General features: G+C 34.9%; 1 protein-coding gene across 1 annotated transcript in view; it reads left to right on the top strand.

Moving 5' to 3' along the window:
* The window catches only part of LOC144966539 (uncharacterized), a 39,263-nt gene extending 22,341 nt beyond the window's left edge, over positions 1-16,922 (top strand). The window contains exons 10-15 of the mRNA XM_078903185.1: positions 4,301-4,457; positions 5,549-5,701; positions 6,785-6,937; positions 8,722-8,806; positions 11,503-11,572; positions 12,799-16,922. Of these exons, the coding sequence (XP_078759311.1) occupies positions 4,301-4,457; positions 5,549-5,701; positions 6,785-6,937; positions 8,722-8,806; positions 11,503-11,572; positions 12,799-14,319 (2,139 nt within the window). The 3' untranslated portion in view covers positions 14,320-16,922. The remainder of the gene's footprint in view (positions 1-4,300; positions 4,458-5,548; positions 5,702-6,784; positions 6,938-8,721; positions 8,807-11,502; positions 11,573-12,798) is intronic.
* The last annotated feature ends 2,187 nt before the right edge of the window (positions 16,923-19,109 follow it).

Raw genomic sequence — 19,109 nt, 5'->3', positions numbered from 1 at the left:
GCCTGATTGTCAGGACCCCAGTCAGTTTTAGATTGGCATTTTTAATAAAACGACGCATTTTACGTAGCTATTTTCACTACGGCTTTTGTGCAGGGACATTTTTTGGAAAAATATCACAGTAACGCTCTGCCAGTTTACCATATCATGTTACTTCCATAGAGCATGCTGACCATCCCGTTCTCAGGTGGAGGGTTGGCAGCCCAAAAGTCGTAACCGGGAATAAGACAGAGCTGTCAAGAGAAATTACCCTGAACACATCCTGCTCAACAGCTGTAACTAGTGATACGGTGCAATAAAAACCACAACTAAGCGTAATTCTGGCCTGCCATAACACAGTAACTTGCGATACGGTATTTGGGCAGGAGTGAATGACTGATGTACTTTGTTTAAAGAGTACGAAATGACACAGTAACACTGAGAAAATAAAGGAAATAAGAGAGCTCTAAACATATTTTTTACTTAAAATTTATAGTAAATATTCATTCGGATGCAAATAATCGTCCATAGAGGGACTCAACAACTCACCACCCCCCCCCTCTCTCTCTCTCTCTCTCTCTCTCTCTCTCTCACTGACTCTCTCTTTCTCTTCTCTCATTAACTCTCTCTCTCTCTCTCTCTCTCTCTCTCTCTCTCTTTCTCCTTATTCACTAACTCTCTCTCTCTCTCCTCTCTCACTAACTCCCTTTCTCTGTCTCTTCCCTCACTCTCTCTCTCTTTCTCCTTATTCACTAACTCTCTCTCTCTCTCTCTCTCTCTCTCTCTCTCTCTCTCTCTCTCTCTCTCTCTCTCTCTCTCTCTCTCTTTCTCTGAAAAGTGGCAAAACTGCTGGCATTGATGAGTTATACCCGACATGATCACTAACTTTGGACCAGAAACAATAGACTGGCTGGCAAATACTATGACAGACATCATAGACAAGGGCACATACCCACAAATTTGGAAACATGCCAAAGTAATAGCCATATTAAATCCAGACAAAGCAATCACTGAACCATCCAGCTACAGACCAATATCTTTACTTTGTTGCTTATACAAGCTCCTGGAAAGAATTGTACTAGAGTGAATCAACCCATTTGTAAATCCCTGCGTACTGCCAGAACAAGCGGGCTTTAGACTACAAAGAATCAGACGTGAACAGATCCTTGCACTGACCTCATACATTGAAGCAGGCTTTGAGAGAAAAAACAGAAGACTGGTGCAGTCCTAATAGACTTATCTGCAGCTCGCGAATCTGTTTGGATAGGCGGACGATGTTAAAGCTTTCATAAATGATTCCCTGTTGAAAGACGCTTTAATTGCTGTCTACCATGACTGGACAAGACAATTTCATGTCATATTGGGAGGAAACAAAAGCAAAACACCAAAAATTAAAAACAGGGCACCACAAGGTTCAGTTCTAACACCAACTTTCTTTAATATTTATATCTCTGACATGCCAAACTTCCAAGCACTCAAACTTGGATGCCTTGACGACTGGGCCTTAGCCTATCAATCGAAAAACTGGAAAGAGATTGAAGAAGTTTTACTCAAAGACACCTCCCGCCTGAAACAATACTTTGATAGGTGGTACCTAAAAATGAACACCACCAAATCAGTATCCACAATCTTCCACTTGAATAATCGAGAAGCAACAGAAGAGTTGAAGCTCATAGTCAGTAACTCAATACTACCTCCAAACCCCAATCCTAAATACCTCACATTTGACAGACAGCTAATTACCGCAAACATTGAGGGAACTGCAAAGAGAATTGCAGGAAGAAACAGCCTGCTGAGAAAACTCACAAGTACCACCTGGGGAGAATGTCTGCTTTGGCACTGTGCTACTATGTGTGAGAATACTGTTTGGATGAGGAGCCCACATGTAAGCTGCATTGACATCTGATGAAGAGAATCAATGAGAATAATAACAGGATGTCTCAAGTCATCTCCAACTCAGTGGCTCCCAATACTGAGAGGCATTGCATCGCCAAGTCTTAGACAAGACAAGATACATGCAAGAATTGATGAAGCCACTGATAACACTCCTATAAAAATAGTCATAAAGGGAGCACCTTCAACAACAAGGCTCAAATCGAGAAGACCTTTCCACCAAACAAAAATGGTAGACTTCAGAGTGGAAGAGAACTGGAGAGAAATGTGGAACAGGGAAACACCAAAAGGAGGAAACATAAAAGATCCCTTCAAAAGAATGCCTGCATTCCAAAATGCCAAATCTCTAACCAAATCTCTCTCTCCCTTTCTCTTCTCTCACCAACTCTCTCTCTCTCTCTCTCTCTCTCTCTCTCTCTCTCTCTCTCTTTCTCCTCTCTCACTATCTCTCTCTCTCTCTCTCTCTCTTTCTCCTCTCTCACTATCTCTCTCTCTCTCTCTCTCTCTTTCTCTCTCTCTCTCTCTGCTCTGCTCGTCTCTCTTTCTCTCTCTGTGCCTGTCTGTCTGTCTGTCTGCATCTCTCTCCCTCTCTCTCTCTCTCTCTCCCTCTCTCTCTCTCTCTCTCTCTCTGTCTCTCACTCTCTCTCTCTCTCTTTCTCCTCTCTCACTCTCTCTCTCTCTCTCTCACCAACTCTCTCTCTCTCTCTCTTTCTCCTCTCTCACTATCTCTCTCTCTCTCTCTCTTTCTCCTCTCTCACTATCTCTCTCTCTCTCTCTTTCTCCTCTCTCACTATCTCTCTCTCTCTCTCTCTCTCTCTCTCGCTAACTGCCAGTCTCTCTTTCTCTCTCTGTGCCTGTCTGTCTGTCTGTCTGCATCTCTCTCCCCCTCTCTCTCTCTCTCTCTCTCTCTCTCTCTCTCTCTCTCTCTCTCTCTCTCTCTTAGATGAACTCTATGCATACGAAGGTGAAAATTACATTTCAAAACAATGATCAGGATTGCTTTCCTTAATTAATTATCAAAACGCAGATTCAATCAAGTAATAGTTAGACTTGTCAAGTTCATTGATGGCCAAAGGAAAAAAAAAACCATCTCATAATCCAGAGCTTGACCCACCCTTAAGTTGTTATGTCTTATCCTGTAATTGATAATGGCTGGTAGGGAATTTCAAGACTTGGATTAAGTGTTACCCAATTGTCTTTCCCCATCAATCTTGAATGTCAAAACTCGTATTTTACAAGATTGTAACACAATATTGCATCAAAGTCATTATAGAATCTCATACAATGACACATTATGGTCTTTCAGTTGATCTAACTCTCATTTCCAAACCCATATTTTTCACTGCTCAAAGACTGTAAATTCAGTCAAGGCCATTGAGCTCGCCATTGTAACCACGGTGGCATAATGCTATGACTGCCTAAACACCGTGTTGCTAGATACAGTTTTTGGGCAGTCAACTTTACCTTTGCATTTCCACCTTTTCATCAGGCGGTAAAACGGTAGTTACTGTTAAGACTTTTAGGCAGGAGCTGATAGCACTGTTTAGAGCGTCTTAAGTCTGTATTACAAGCTACGGCTCTTGGGCAGTCACATTATATGTCTAAAAACATTGCGGTGTTCAGGTTTTAATTAATAAAAATTAATTAATTAATATTTTTGCATATATTTTTTTGTAAAAATAAACCTTACTCCAAACCAAGTTGATTTATGTAAAAAACGAAATTTTTTTGACGTTATGGCCTTTGCGCAGGCACCCCTCGATTTATATTGGGTAATATCCACTCAAATAAACGCGCTCAAAGTGTTTACAGGGGGTCCCTGGCCAACAGCAACATTTTAAAATGTTTTTTTCGTAAAGAGAACACGCTGTTCTGCCATGCTCTGGAAAAAGACATTTAAAGATTTGGCCAGAAAACTCGTCCTTCAAATATCGATCGATTTAAATGACCCTCGTTTTAGCAAAACACTTTCAAACCTGAGACTTCGCGAAGTAGAGCATTTGATAGAGCACTAGCTTGACATCATAGGGACCGAGATCGATCCTGGGTGTAGTAGTCAAGATTTTTTTCTGACTCCCCGCTCCACCCAGCAGTGATTGGGTAGCTGGGCCGGTTAGATCTCACAGAAAGTACTTTTGATAGACTAGCATCCTATCCGATAGACTAGCATCCTATCCAAGCAATTGATATTGTCCGTTACATGAATTCTCAATTTATTTTTTTTCAGTGCACCTATGTGACTTAAATGTTCTCTGGGCTCCATTAAACAGCTTTATAACTGAACGTTTAAGTGGCAATGACTTAGACTGGTTGGATTAAAAAAAAAAATTTTTTAATGCACCATTGATTTTGCTTGGTCTCCTATTATTCTAGCTATTCTTATTACAAGGCTTCTCTATACATGTATTAAAATCATTATTCATATTTTCAGGATGATTTCAGCCATAAAATCGTGCCATTTCAAAAACAGTTCTTTGAACTCCGTAACATAACCCTGAGAACTGACAGATTTGGTTATGCTTTGGAGAAGAATCAGAATGAGTTGAGTGGCATCACTTGGTCAGACTGTATTTACAGTCGAGATAAAGGTAAGAATTTAATTAATTTTTTTTTTTTTGAATGCCAGAACTTAGAATTTCTGTTCTGGGCATCAGAAAAGTGTTGTTGTACTTAAATGCCATTTCAGATTCAGAGTACAGTTGAAGCCAGTAGTTCAAACACCACTTTATTGGCACAGATGCTTAATTGGAATGATTTGTCAGTGACAGAAGTTTTGATATATATAATTTCTATTGGTTTAAGAACATGTGCCAATTAATTGTAACTATTTCATACTTCATTATAAATTTTTAAAAAATCTTTTCAAGAAATTAAAAATATAAATATCCCTATTGAGAATAACAATAATGGAATCATTAAGTAGTCCTTCAGAGCTATTAGGCTCATAGAGCTGGAGTTTATCCCGGTTTCTTTGACAAATAGACAATAGTAATTGCTTGCTACCCTTTTTTCATAAACAGGTGCATGCGTAAGATACTCAGAATAAAATGGATGGATAGAATTAAAAATGAAGAAGTATGGAAAACAACACAGCAGAAACCAGTGGGAGAGGAAATAGGAAGAAGACGATGGAGGTGGATTGGACACATACTTAGAAGGAATGACTCAACTATAACAAAGAAAGTTTTGGACTGGAACCCTCAGGGCAGAAGATCAAGGGGAAGGCCATGAGGAACATGGAGAAGAATTAAAGAAGCTGATATACAGAGAAGTGATAAGACAATGGAGCGAGATAAGAAAGTTAGCTCAGGATAGAGAAGGATGGAAACTGTTTGTCTGTAGCCTATACCCTGACCCAGGGTGAAAAAGGCAATGATGTTGATGATGACCCTTTTGATAGGATGCTAGTCTATCGCAAAGTATTTTGCACCAGATCTAAGAGACCCAGCTACCCAATCACTGCTGGGTGGACAGGGGGTCAGAGAAAATCTTGACTGCACTTGGGATCGATCTTAGTCCCTTTGCATGTGAAACGAGTGCTCTACCAATGGAATCATTGAGTGTCTTCAAATGAAAGAAACAAATATCTTCCCCCCCCCCCCCCCACACTCCCCCAATCATTTACAGATTCTATGTTGTCAGTGTGATATTATGAAGTTCTTCATGTTTTACTTTTCAGAGCCTTCTGAAGTAACTGGAGTCAAAGCTTACCCACATAATGCAGTAGGTTCGATTCTGGTTGTGTGGAACGCTCAGAGGTGTAGTCAAGACACAAAGGCTCTTGTGCTCCGATATCGAGTCCAGTACTGTACCATGTCTAAACAGTGCAAAGGTGAGTAATCTGTCAGAACTTAAAAGGTCCTTGAATCTGGAATTCATCTCACCCTATATCCGCATCATTAAAACAGCAGTTACAATTACTTATTACCCTTTGGATGGGATGCTAGTCTGTTGCAAATAACTTTCAGTTTGATCTAACAGATCCACCCATCCAATCTCTGCAGGGTGGACAGAGTGGTGTCAGAAAAAGAAAAAAAACCCAAAAAATCTTAAAACCTTGCCTACATTCGCAACCAATTTGGCTTTCCTCCTCCAGAAGAGCCATGAGGGCCCTTGCTCAAGTCAGTGGAGTCTTTATTATTTAAAATAAAAATGTGTAAATGCAATACGTTTGACCCATTTGATTCCAATGATATATATATATATAATATATATATATTATTATATATATAATATATATATATATATATAATATATATATATATTATATTCATGTGTGTGTGTGTGTGTATATTTGTGTGTGTACAGGACTTGCCTGCCTATTGTGAAAATGCACTAGACAGATATAATAAATGACACACTTTGTTTAATCTTAATGTGTTCAACAATTTTTTTTTTCCTCTTAGTTACAAAGTGAGTAGGGGACTCTCAAAACCCTCTAAGTACACTCAGATGGAAAAAGAATTATACTCTCAAGCAATCTTTTGGACTTTATAGAAAAACAAAAGGAAAATTTTAAGTTTAAAAATACTCAGGCTATTTTTTATGGTACAAACAGGACAAATATTTTCCTCTTTAAGTTACTAAATAATTGATAAAAAATTGCAGTTTTCTCTGAATGATAAGAAAGCGACTTAGCAGATTTTAAAAGTCGACTCCTCAAATCTTCTTTTAGGGTGATAGAGCCTGCAGAGTTTGTACCAAGTGAGAAAATGGATAGTAACAAAAGTTTATTACATTTTACTTTTTAAATAAGATATTCTATTGCCAATTGCTCGCTGTTAGATCTTGATATAATTTAGATCTAGCCACCTCCTCTTTGGTCAACGAACTGGGAGGCCAAGAAAAGAAAAGAATATCAAGTGAACATTTTATAAATCTTCATTGCCAATCTTCTCTTGTTTTCCATTTCTAGTGAAGATTTCTGAGGGAGGATATTCATCGTCTTTGGTGTTAAAAAATTTGGATGTTCGTGAGACATACACCATTCAAGTGAGTGCAGTTACCCTCAATAGTACAGGACCCTCCAGCCAGCCTGTGAAAAGCACTCCCCAAAATAGTTCCAAAGGTAAGAAAGAGAATGAGAAAAAAAAATAACAAAAAGACCTGCTAAACGGAGCAGATGAATTAAGTTACTAAATCATCCAAAAGTGACTATCCTTTGATAGGAAAATAGAAAAGAGTAACCTTTAATGTTTTTAAAATGTGTGCTTTTTCTAAAAACAAAAAACAAAGGAAAAAACGTCCACTAGTGAAGTGTTGATTTTCACGAGGCAAGAATTGTCAGATTGTTTTATTAATGCCCTTTATCTGTTTTGCTTGTAAAGATGGCAGCTGGTCTGACCTTGTCAAAGTGTGGGCATGTTTCTTTCTGATGGTTGTTTGGGACGCAGGCACTATGAAATTCCTAAATACAAACATTGCTCCAATTTGACCATTGTTTGTTGAAGGAATCTGTTTGGGCAGTTGGTGAGGACCACATGGTAGTGTTTCCTTTACCCCTAATCTAGTCTCCCTTTCTGTTCTTGTTCTTTCTTGTTAGGCCAAAGCTTTAGTGATGAAGACTCCTCAGGTCTGAGCCGACTTCTAAATGTTTTTAGGAAACCCATTTCATTTTGGGGGCTTGGTAACTATTCCAAAGTCTAGTGTTTATGATTTTTTTTTAAATAGTTAATGGAGATGGCAGTCCTCCCTAGACTGTGGAAACATTAATTTTGATGGTTTTCTTTTTATTCTGTATTAAACTCTTTAAGTGTAGCTTGGCGTGATGGTTTACGTCGTTGTGGAGCATGACCAGTTTATTTCTTTTTCTTCTCTCTTGCAGTGTCTCCAAGTTTGACTTATCTGTTTTATTTCCTTTATTAAAAGTTTTTTGATTAATGAATTTATAAGCCCTATGTTCAATCTATTGAATCTATTATGTAGATCATAAACCGCACTGCTACATTGTAATGCCTGTCTTAAATAAAACGGTTTAATTTTTATTTTTTCCCTTCTTATATGGAAATTTTTTTTTTTTAATTAATGAAAATGCATTATGTATATTTTTGCCTATGTCAATTATTTCATAAAAGTATTCTACTGAATTTCAAAATTTTTATCAGTGTAATTTCTGATGTTTTCCAATTAAAATGATTGGTGATAATGATAAATGATAATGCCAAGAATAATAGTGATAATAATGATGGTGATGATGATGATGATAACAATGGTAATAATAATGAAGATGAAGATGAAAAGATTTTTCTTTCTATTTAGCTTACTATCATATGCATCTTTCAAGCTCATAAATGAATTTACTTCTTTCTTTTTTTTTCTGTTTTCTCTTCTCTCTCTCTCTCTCTCTCTCTCTCTCTCTCTCTCTCTCTCTCTCTCTCTCTCTCCCTCTCTCTCTCTCTCCCTCTCTCTTCTCTCCCTCTCTCTCTCTCTCTCTCTCTCTCTCTCTCTCTCCCTCTCTCTCTCTCTCTCCCTCTCTCTCTCTCTCACTCTCTCTCTCTCTCTCTCTCTCTCTCTCTCTCTCTCTCATCATAATCAATATCAATATTACTATCAGCATCTTCTTTCTTATCATCATTTTATATCTTTGTCACAACCATCATTTTTTTACATCGTCAATTTATATATATATCTATAACTATCATGTTTCACATCATCATCATCATCATCTTCATCTTCATTATATTGTTTTTGTTAGTATCTATACTATATATTTTACTTCCTTTTCTCAACAAAAATTGTCCTGTCTTTATTGCCAGATTTAATTAAATTTGGCTATGATATTGTCAATAATCTATTTCGTCTCGACTGATATTTCTTTTAGTTTTGTTTTTGTTTGTTGTTTATTTTTTCCAGTTGATTCTGAAGCTGTGAACATTGGACCTATCGCGGCCATCACTGCCATCATTATTGTGTCTTTCTTAGTGTTCTGCTGTTGTTGGTAATTTGATTTTTCTTTTGTTGCTTTTGAATCCATAAAAACAATATTTGACATCAAGATTGTAAGTTTACAGTGGTCACCGCCTAATAACACAGCTTGGAACAGCTCACTGCTACTCTCATGTAAGAGTTTTTTAACTATAATAATGAAAATGATGAAAAAGATAATAAATTCTCTTAATTAATCCCCAAGGGTAATTTTTCCTTTGGCTCTCTCAAGAAAAAAACAAAACATCCCAGGTGTAAAGTGAGCAATCAAGTTCTAAATTCTTGCTCAAGGAAAAAAATGAGATGCAAATAATGGGGCTCAACCCTCAGGTGGTAGTCCAAGGTCCTTTCCTCTTACCTCAGCTTACCCGCAATTTGCAAATACCCTGGAAGATCCTGCTCTCCATATAATATAGAGATAATTGAGCAGTATAATTTTAATTGAACGTGGTGTCCAGAAAGGTTGTCAAGTCTTTATAAAGTCATATATTTGACATCTATAGTCATAAAAAAGTTGTAAAATAGTTGGAGATTCTAAGAATCTTTTATTTTAAAAACATTAGGGTTGGGGATCAACACTGTTCCGTACTGCCAATGTTAAATTTTTTTCATCAAGCTTAGAATTGCTGGCAAATCTAAAAATTATAAAACTATTTTTCGATGATTGATATACGAGTAACTTGCAAACATTTCTTAAATTAAGGGTAATTATTTAAAATGTCTGCTAGGTCGTAATCATGAGTCTTTAATTTGACCCTTGGCATCAGATTTCCCATCATTTCGCCACCCTTCTGGACAGATCAAAGCTGATGGCTCAAAAGATTTGTCTTGATCTATGTTAATTTTGACAATACACCAGCAGGGTAATTAAAATAGAGGAGTGTCTGTTCATATAAGACTTTATTTCTCTGAAAATACTGCGATTTCTCCATTCATTTAACTACACCGTCACCGATATCACTAAGATATGAAGAGTTACCTCCCTTCTTAAAAAAAATTTTGTTTAAAAATGATTTAACATTTAAAATTATATTTATATGTAAGAAATAAAAATCTTTATCAAAATTGATAATTTATTTGTCAGTTTGATTAGCATTCTTTAAATTATTTGCTAATCTTAAATTTAAATTTTAAATCTAAAACTATAAAATTTTCTGACTTTGTCTTCGTTCATTACATATCTTATCATAAGAATAGATAAAGTAGAAGGTAGCGTGTACATGATCTTATGTGAAAGCATATAAACAGTGTGTCTGCATCCTTTCACACGTGAGGGTCTGTAGAAATGGTGTCCACATTTGCTAAGGCATTATGATTGATCATTTGACCATGGGTTTCGCTATCTGGCCACCCTATTTCCAATTTCATTTGCACGCACATACATACTTTATGACAGGACCTATTTTGATTGTTGATGACTCAAAAGATTTATTTCGATCCATGTTAATTTCCACAAAACATTAGTGTAATAAATAAAATAGATGACTGCCTGTTCATAATAGCCTTTATTTCATCACAAACATTACAGGGGTTTTCCACCAGTTAAGGAAATAATAATTGAAAAATTTAATCTGAGAGGACCAAATTGTAAAAAAAAAAAAATAATTGAATGATTGAATCTGAAAGGACAAAATTGTGCATGTAAAAAATGATAAAGCTCTATCAAGCCACCATTTTTGAAGAACCTCCACTATTACTATTACTATTACTACTATTACTATTTCTACTACTACTACTACTACTACTACTACTACTACTACTACTACTACTACTACTACTGCTAACAACACTGCGACCACTACTAAAAATTAAAAATGGAGCATTATACAACGCATACCCATTAAACATGCTCAAAGCTTTACAGGGGGTTTCATGCCAACAGCAACACTTAACCTGTAGGACAAGGCATGAAGCCTGTTAGGCGATATTACAATTTTTATCAACAGAGACAACACTATTAACGGCCTAGTACGCATTTTACACCTGAGTACAGTAAGTAAAGATCCTTTTCCAAGGACTCAACTATGTGCCGCTCAGGGCGGTATTCGAACCCAGGACCTTCCGGTCCTAAGATGAATCTCATACCACTAGACTACATAGCTGCACAACTACCACTACTACTACTACTACTACTACTACTACTACTACTACTACTACTATTACCACTACCACTCCTACTACTACTACTGTTACTACTACTACTACTATTACTTCTACTACTACTACTACTACTACAGCTGCTGTTGCTACTACTACTGCTGCTGCTGCTGCTACTACTACTATTACTGCTGCTGCTACGACTACTGCTGCTGCTGCTGCTACTATTACTGCTGCTGCTGCTACTATTAATTCTACAACTACTACTATTACAACTTTTAAAATTATGCAAGTAAAGTATGTTTGAACACAATTATTTTATTTTTCATAATGAATTAATGAAGATACATCAATGAATTCGTGTACTTCTTAATTTTATTTTATCTGACCCGTTCCTCCTTAGAGGAGCATATGTTGTAAACTAAACAATATGGCTTTTTCCTTTTGGTTAGATTTCGTATTTTTACAAAATAATAGGCCATTTTTAAAAAGTTATTTTTATTTAAAGGTTTTTTTTAATTGTTTTGTTTTGTCAGTAATATTAAGGAGAATTAATGTTTTGGATGATAAAGAGTAATCCAGAGTTTGATGAATAAACTTTTTTTATTTCAGGAAAGTGAGACAGCGTAAGAAGAAGATGAGAGAAACGTTACCATATTTACCATTTGGGCAGAAGAAAAAGGTAACTATTTTGATTTCTTTGGTTGATTCAGATTGTCAAATGAAGGGACATAATCCAATAATAAATATCTGAATATAGCGAGGTAAATGATCACTGGATCACCACCCCTTCCCCCCCCCCTCTCCTAGATTGTTTTTCTTGGGGTGGAAAGGGGGGGGGGGGGGGGGGGGGGGGGGGGAAGGGAGAGAAGTTTTTCTTTTTTTTTTTTTTTTTTGGGTGGTCGCTTATTTTTAAAATCTTATTTTTCTCTCTCCCTCTTTATGAAAAAATAAAAATTAATGTATCAAGTGTAGCGCATGGGATGGGGTTGGGGTTTGTGGGGTAAGAATTGGTTGACAAAGGTGGTAATAGAAACTGAACTTATTATAGTTATGCCATAACAAGCAGCCAGTATGTTCGCACCCAGCATCTTACGTTGTCTTCACCCAATTTTCTTGTTAGCCATTCAGATCATGTAAAGCTTTTCAGTAAGATTTTCCCACGTTGCACTCGTTTGTTGTGTTCATCGATATAAACCCAATTCTCCTCAATTCATTGCAAGACCATTTCACTGTTAGGCACACTGTCTCTGCCTATTATAGTCATCTAAAGGAAAAAGACAAATATGCCGTCTTACCTCACAAACTTACCCATATCTTATTATTGCTTTTGTTATTTTTTATCACTGCATATATTCTCTCTCTCTCTCTCTGTCTCTCTCTCTCTCTCTCTCTCTCTCTCTCTCTCTCTCTCTCTCTCTGTGTCTGTCTGTCTCCTGCTCTTCTCTCTCTCTTCTCTCTTCTCTCTTCTCTCTCTCTCTCTCTCTCTCTCTCTCTCTCTCTTCCTCTCTCTCTCTTTCTTTCTCTTCCTTTCTTTCTTTCTTTACCGATTAAGGGGTCATCCAATTACTGGCATCAACTGTATTATTATTATTTATTATTATTATTATTATTATTATTATTATTATTATTATTATTATTAATATTATATTATTATTATTATTATTATTATTATTATTATTATTATTATTATTATTATTATTATTATTTATTATTATTATTATTAATATTATATTATTATTATTATTATTATTATTATTATTATTATTATTATTATTATTATTATTGTTATTGTTATTATTATCATCATCATCAAACATGGAATCAACTAAACATAAATGATTTTAAACTTTCCTTTTCTTTTTTTTCTTTTTTTTTTCTTTTCTTTTTTTTTTTTTTTTTTTTCAGGGAGCTGATCCTAATCAGTCTGACAGTGGCATCAATACTCAAACAGACTTAAACTCCACCCAAACGTCAACAGATGATTCTGTCGACCCATATGAAAACATTCCTAATGAAGGAGCAGTCCATGAACCTATTCCACCGGAGCCATTAGCAAATAGCCCTGGTGTTGAGAACTCGACTCCCAGTCAGGACATGCCGCCAAGTCTCCAAGATTCATTTCCAGAGCCTAGAAGATCAGAAATGGCTCAAGCTCTGGATGTGGAGCTGGAAACAATTCTTTCAACCTCCCAAGTCATTGAAGAAAATGCTGCTCAGCAGGAGGATGCAGAAAATAGAACAGTTGGTGCAGAATGTTTAATAAATATTTCAAACAAAGAGAGCTGCATTGACCATCAAAAACCAAATGTCAGCACCAATGTCCAAGATGTGGACGATTATGACCCTCCAATTAACCAACCACCCTTTGGGCATGTCACAGATGTTAACGCAGAGAGGTGTGATGATTTATTTTATGAGATTGAATTAGTTACAACAAGCAATGATAGCTTTACAAATTCACCAAATATTCAAATCCCTGATCAAGGCAATATGTGTGAGAATTTGAATCAAAGCAATACAGATCTGTTACCATGCATTAAAAATGGCCATGATATGGAAAGCAAAGGGAATGATCAAAGCTGCTCTTCTGATGGTTATTTGGGCAAGGCCATGACTGGCAATAACAGAAGTGGGGAGTCCTCATCAAGTTCTTTAACTCCAAATTCATATGTTCACATTACCACTGTTGAAAAGTCAAATACAAGTCAATCACCTGTTGAGGCTTCCGACAGTGTTGATAATTATGTTGTAGATTTTAGAAATTCTCCACAAACAAAACTTTTTATTCCAACGAGTGACGGGGGTGGAAGAGAGCAGACTGCAACAGTTTATGCTAGATTTAGTTTAGATGGCAGTTCTCCAATTGACAAATGTCACTCATCCACAGCAGGCATAGAATACTTGACTCAGATGGAAGATATCCCGGATTCATCACAAAATATCAAGAACTCAGATAGATTAAAGGATAGTCATGTGAAAAGGATTAGCATGAAGGTAGAAAAAGATAATCCAACAATGCAGTCATTATCCAATGGCAACCGTGCATATATTGCTCCAAATGACTTGATTCAAAATATGTTATATGAGCGCAAGATAAGTGAAGATGAAGGTATTTCTTCTCCAGGAATTTTCATGGGGTCTTCAAATGCTACCGAACCCAATTATATGGACTTGGTGGATGTTAGTCACCTCCAAAATGATTCAACCGATGAAATTTCAGATGAGGAATATACAAAAATGGCGGAAGGTATTTCTCCTCCAGGAATTTTCATGGGGTCTTCAAATGCTACCGAACCCAATTATAAGGACTTGGTAGATGTTAGTCACCTGCAAAGTGATTCAACCGATGAAATTTCAGATGAGGAATATGCAGAAAATGGTGCGGATGAATTCTCTGGGAATGGGAATAACGATTACACAGATTAAAGAATGTCACAGAAGGGATTCAGTGACTATATTTAATCATACATACAATCATAGCAATGGGAAAGAAAACGATATATGACAAAATCAATTCCAAAATGGAGTATTTACACAAATCTCATTTTATTAGAAGATATTAAATAACAAAGTTTCACCTTCTAGCTAATAACTTGAAAGACTTGAAACCAAAGCCTAATCGGGAAAAGTATTCAGAAAACAATATATTGTTATCTACATCTAATAGTGAGACAATCATTAGGAGGCATAGCAGATAATTAATGAGTTTCTTTTATTATGTATTTTTTAAATTTTATTATCCATAACAAAACCTGTATGAATGTAAGTTCGATAAAATGTGTGAAAAAAAAAACCTCAATATAAGACATGAATTTGTTATCTGCCCTACTCCCATACCTTAAGCTTTCCAAAGCAAGACATTATTAGTGAAAAATGAAGATTTAGGCATTTTTTGTACTATCTCTATGGTTGACATTGTTGCCAAGCCATTCTGCGGTAAAAACCTTCCACAAAATAATTTACTCAATCACTTCTTACATTAAACAATTCTGGGCTCCCGGAATTGTGTTCTATGGAAGAACGTCAAAGATAGCCTATGTTCATGGAGGACGAAAGACCAAGTTAAGTAAGTTGTACATTAAACAAAAGCTGGCTTATTGATAATAAATAATGAAAATAATTTTTGGAACATCTAAAATACACAAAACAAAGCTCAAATTAACAAATAAGATAAACAAATTCATTCGTTTTAAAGAATTTTTTTTAAAGAAAAGAATTAAGAATAAGATTCAACTTATCACCTCTCAAGCTTCAAGCAGGTCTGCAGACAACTGATCTAGATCTTTTTTGTTGTTTATTTGTTTATTTGATGTAACATTACATTTTTAACAATTATTTCGGTTTCAAGGCCAACATCTCTTTGGAAAATGTGTGTTGGTGGACATTGATTTTCCATAACTGTTTCGGTACTCCTTTATGTCTTAGTGTTTTCTCTTCTTCAATTCTTAAGGTTTATATGTTACTGATAATGACTTCCTCTCTCAACAACGTCTGAATTGCAGAAATCACTCAGTTCCTTTATGTTACTATTTTTGTCCTTGACATTCTGAACTGTGGAATCTCAAACTCGGCCTTCAACAGCAGTAGGCTCTTGGTGTAGATGCCAATATTTTGGATTGAATTTCTTTCTTAGAAAGATCTAATGAAATATTTTGTCATTGATCTGTTTTTTTAGTAATATATCTATGTTTTTATTGGGTTTTTTTCTTTTTTGAAGCTGTCATTATATTCATTATTGTTCATTAAGTTCTATAAATTAATTTTGATTATGTTCAAAATTGATAACTTTTTATGATCACACATCTCTTTTCAAGACCAATCCAGACCTGCCTCTTGTACTGATTTTCTAATAGTCTCATGCTGTTTTACTGGTGTGCAGCTCCGTTCTCATTCAAAGCAGGTTACAATGTTGCCCTTTTTTTCTGTTTCATACATCATAAAAGCCACTGATACTATTAGAAGACAATCTGGTAAGGTTACTCAGGTTCTGGATACAATATGACAAAGTCATAGATAATTTTCAAATATATTTTTATTATTATTTCCATGTAGACTTGGTTTATTTTTCTCTAATCTCATCGATTTATATATAAAAAAGATCTATGCATCAAATATGATTATAATGTTTAGTATATTTATGATGTTTCTCCATTTGTCAAGTTAATGACCTTTTTTTTTTTTACTACAATTTTACTATTGCCCAATTTAATTTACTTCATTCTAAGATTTTTATAATAATTCTTAAGGTATATTTTTCTGACCACCTGTCCATCCAGCATGAATGGGTAACTGAGTCTGTTAGATTTGATGGAAAGTACTTTGCGAGAGACTAGCATCCTATCCAAAGGATAGCAAGCAATTGGTATTGTCCGTTTCAAACTATAGAAATCGGGCTAAACTCCAGCTCCATGAGTCGAATGGCTCTGAAGGACTTTTGAAAAATATATTGTGACAGATTAAAATTTAGCCCTATTTTGTTGATATTTTTATTGGAAATAAAGAAGTCCTCCATTTTACATTTTAAATCACTCTTCCTTGTTTTCATGCTGGCTTATTTGAAGAGAAGCAGTATGAATATGAATCATGTCGGACAGTTTGTTACTATTATTGTGATTATTTGTTGCTAATACAGACTACATTATACACTGATGAAATCCAAACTTACAATATTACTTAAAACCGAATTTTGGTGGAGTAAGGGTTTTGTTGGGGGTTTTTTCCCCCCTCAGCACCGGGTTTTATTTTTGTATGAATATGAAGTAAAACCGAATAGAACGTTGCTGTTTGCGTATTTGTATTTTTGTTGGCAAATCAGGGACCTTGTTATTTGTATATATTTTTTTTTTTAAGTGGAAGAGGGTGAGGAGGGCAGAAGGCAAAGTAGATAATATAGTTCTTTATAAGCTTGATTTACTTTTCTTGAAATTTGGATTTGGGGAGAAAAGGAAAAAATATATTTTATGTTTTTAGGTCAGTCACATTTCATTCCAACCATCACAAAAACAAATAAAAGACCCTCCCAAAAAAAATGTATCCAGGACTTCCCATTTTAATTGATTTTAGTGTTATTCTTGTGCTGATGAATATAAATTTTACAGATCTGTATATGAGATAAAATTGCACTTTGAATCGATATAAAGAGTTGTCTCTTTTATTCTATTGGTTAATGCTTCAAAACTATGTCATTGAAGCAGATTTGATTATGTTGTCTTTATCTAAAGGATCTGATAGAATATTTACATGATTTTTATTTCGTCTTCTTCTTCTTCTTCTTCTTCTTCTTCTTCTTCTTCTTCTTCTTCTTCTTCTTCTTCTTCTTCTTCTTTTTCTTCTTCTTCTTCTTCTTCTTCTTCTTCTTCTTCTTCTTCTTCTTCTTCTTCTTCTTCTTCTTCCTTCTTCTTCTTCTCATCATCTTGTATTTTATTATTATTATTATTATTATTATTATTATTATTATTATTATTATTATTATTAATTATTATTATTATTACTATTATTATTATTATTAATATTAGTATTATTACTATTACCATTATTATTTATGCCAACTTTTTTGTATTAATGAACAGTTACTGGCGGGAACAGTACTTGAAGAATTTTTGTTAACTCTAACAATATATTTTTGTCTTGTCTGTTAAAAGTAGTTGCGAAGGTAAAGACGGTTTCTTCCTTGTTCTAGCAGCTGTGAGGGAAGCAGTCAAATGTATAGTTCCTTTTATTTTGAGAAAATGATATTTTTCTCTTTGTAAATTATCTGTTATGTACTGACATAATGTTTAGTTTTGAATATAGTCTACTTTATAAACATTTTTAGTGTTTGGATGTGACTGTTAGGTAATGTTAAAATACGAACATTTATGGATTGCTCGTGGAATCGTCTTTTCCCTATTTGAACCAGTCCCCTTTGTCTAACTCTAACCTTTTCTTTGGTACTTATACTTCAAATCTGAAACTTTTACCCCTATCACTGGCATTGAATTAAACTAAAAATGTCTCAATCGTTGTAAAACATGTAAAACCAACCAACCAAACAAACAAGTCTTAGGATGGATTTTCTAATTCACAATAAAATGAGATCGTGCTGTGATGTGTGGTAATGTGTGGGGGATTTGCTGCTGATGTAAGTGTGAGAAGTTTTCATTTCAGCTGTCAGCCCATCTGACTGACAGTGTATCATCATATTGTTGTTTGATTTTTACTGTTATTGGCTTAGGGAGAGTTTGAGCTCTTAACAAAAGAGGAAGTACTAGACGTCTAATAATCTTTAAATCGTTGCTCTCCTTTGAGGGTTTTATGTCTTTTTTTATTTTTTAATTGAATCTTTTATACAAGATTGCATGTTTATTATTGTCTGTTTGTTTTTGTTTGATAGTTTTTGATTGCGGGTGGTTGGATGGGAGCATCACCATTGAATCATATACCTATGATGTTCGCATGGGTGTACGATCCGATAGTGATGTCGTTTCTTCTTCTCTTTACTAGCCTATCCTGCTTCTTTGGTTTGTGATTGTATTTTTGACAGGGGATTTTTTTTTTTCTGTAAATCTTCTGCCTGTTTGTTCTTGGTTATTTATAATCTAGCTTATGATATCTTTAGGTTATGATTTTGATTTACATTTGTACTATTTTTGTTAGATTGCTTGTTTTTTTGTTTCAGCGGTCTCTCATATAACCTCAATTGTGTTGGAAGAGACCTAAAGCAACAAACAAACAAAAAAAAAAATAGTTTTTGATTATTGCTTTATGTAATGCATATATGCAGGTATGAAAATAAACAATACCGTACATCATTATTAATAGATTAATACTTTTCTTGTTGAGTTCAATTTTCAATATCCCCCCCCCAAAAAAAGATTTTTTAAAAACAACACTATGCATTGTATGAGATATCATATTGGAAGGGTAGATGATAAAACTACCTATTTATGTATTCAAGTAAAAGACAAATTTATTTTTAGGCTTTTAAATGGAAATAACGTTTGAATTATGAAAGGTGTTTTTTTTTTTTAGACTCAGCATTTTCCTTTAAGATCAACAAATGTATGCAGAAACGGGAATAAAACGAAATTAGTGATTCAATTACATTACCCTGTTGAAAATCTGACATGTCAATAACATTAACAAAATAGACTTACTGTTCTCTGTGATTAATCAACCATGACTGTTTTCATATGGATATCTTAATTATCACTGTTTTGCGTACTTTGTTAAGGATT

Source organism: Berghia stephanieae, chromosome 1, assembly GCF_034508935.2.
Source record: "Berghia stephanieae isolate SIO BIC M18660-M18661 chromosome 1, UCSD_Bste_1.3, whole genome shotgun sequence".
In the NCBI taxonomy this organism is placed as follows: Eukaryota; Metazoa; Mollusca; class Gastropoda; order Nudibranchia; family Aeolidiidae; genus Berghia; species Berghia stephanieae.
Note: the sequence above shows the minus strand (reverse complement) of the source record. Positions and strands in the feature narration are given on the sequence as shown.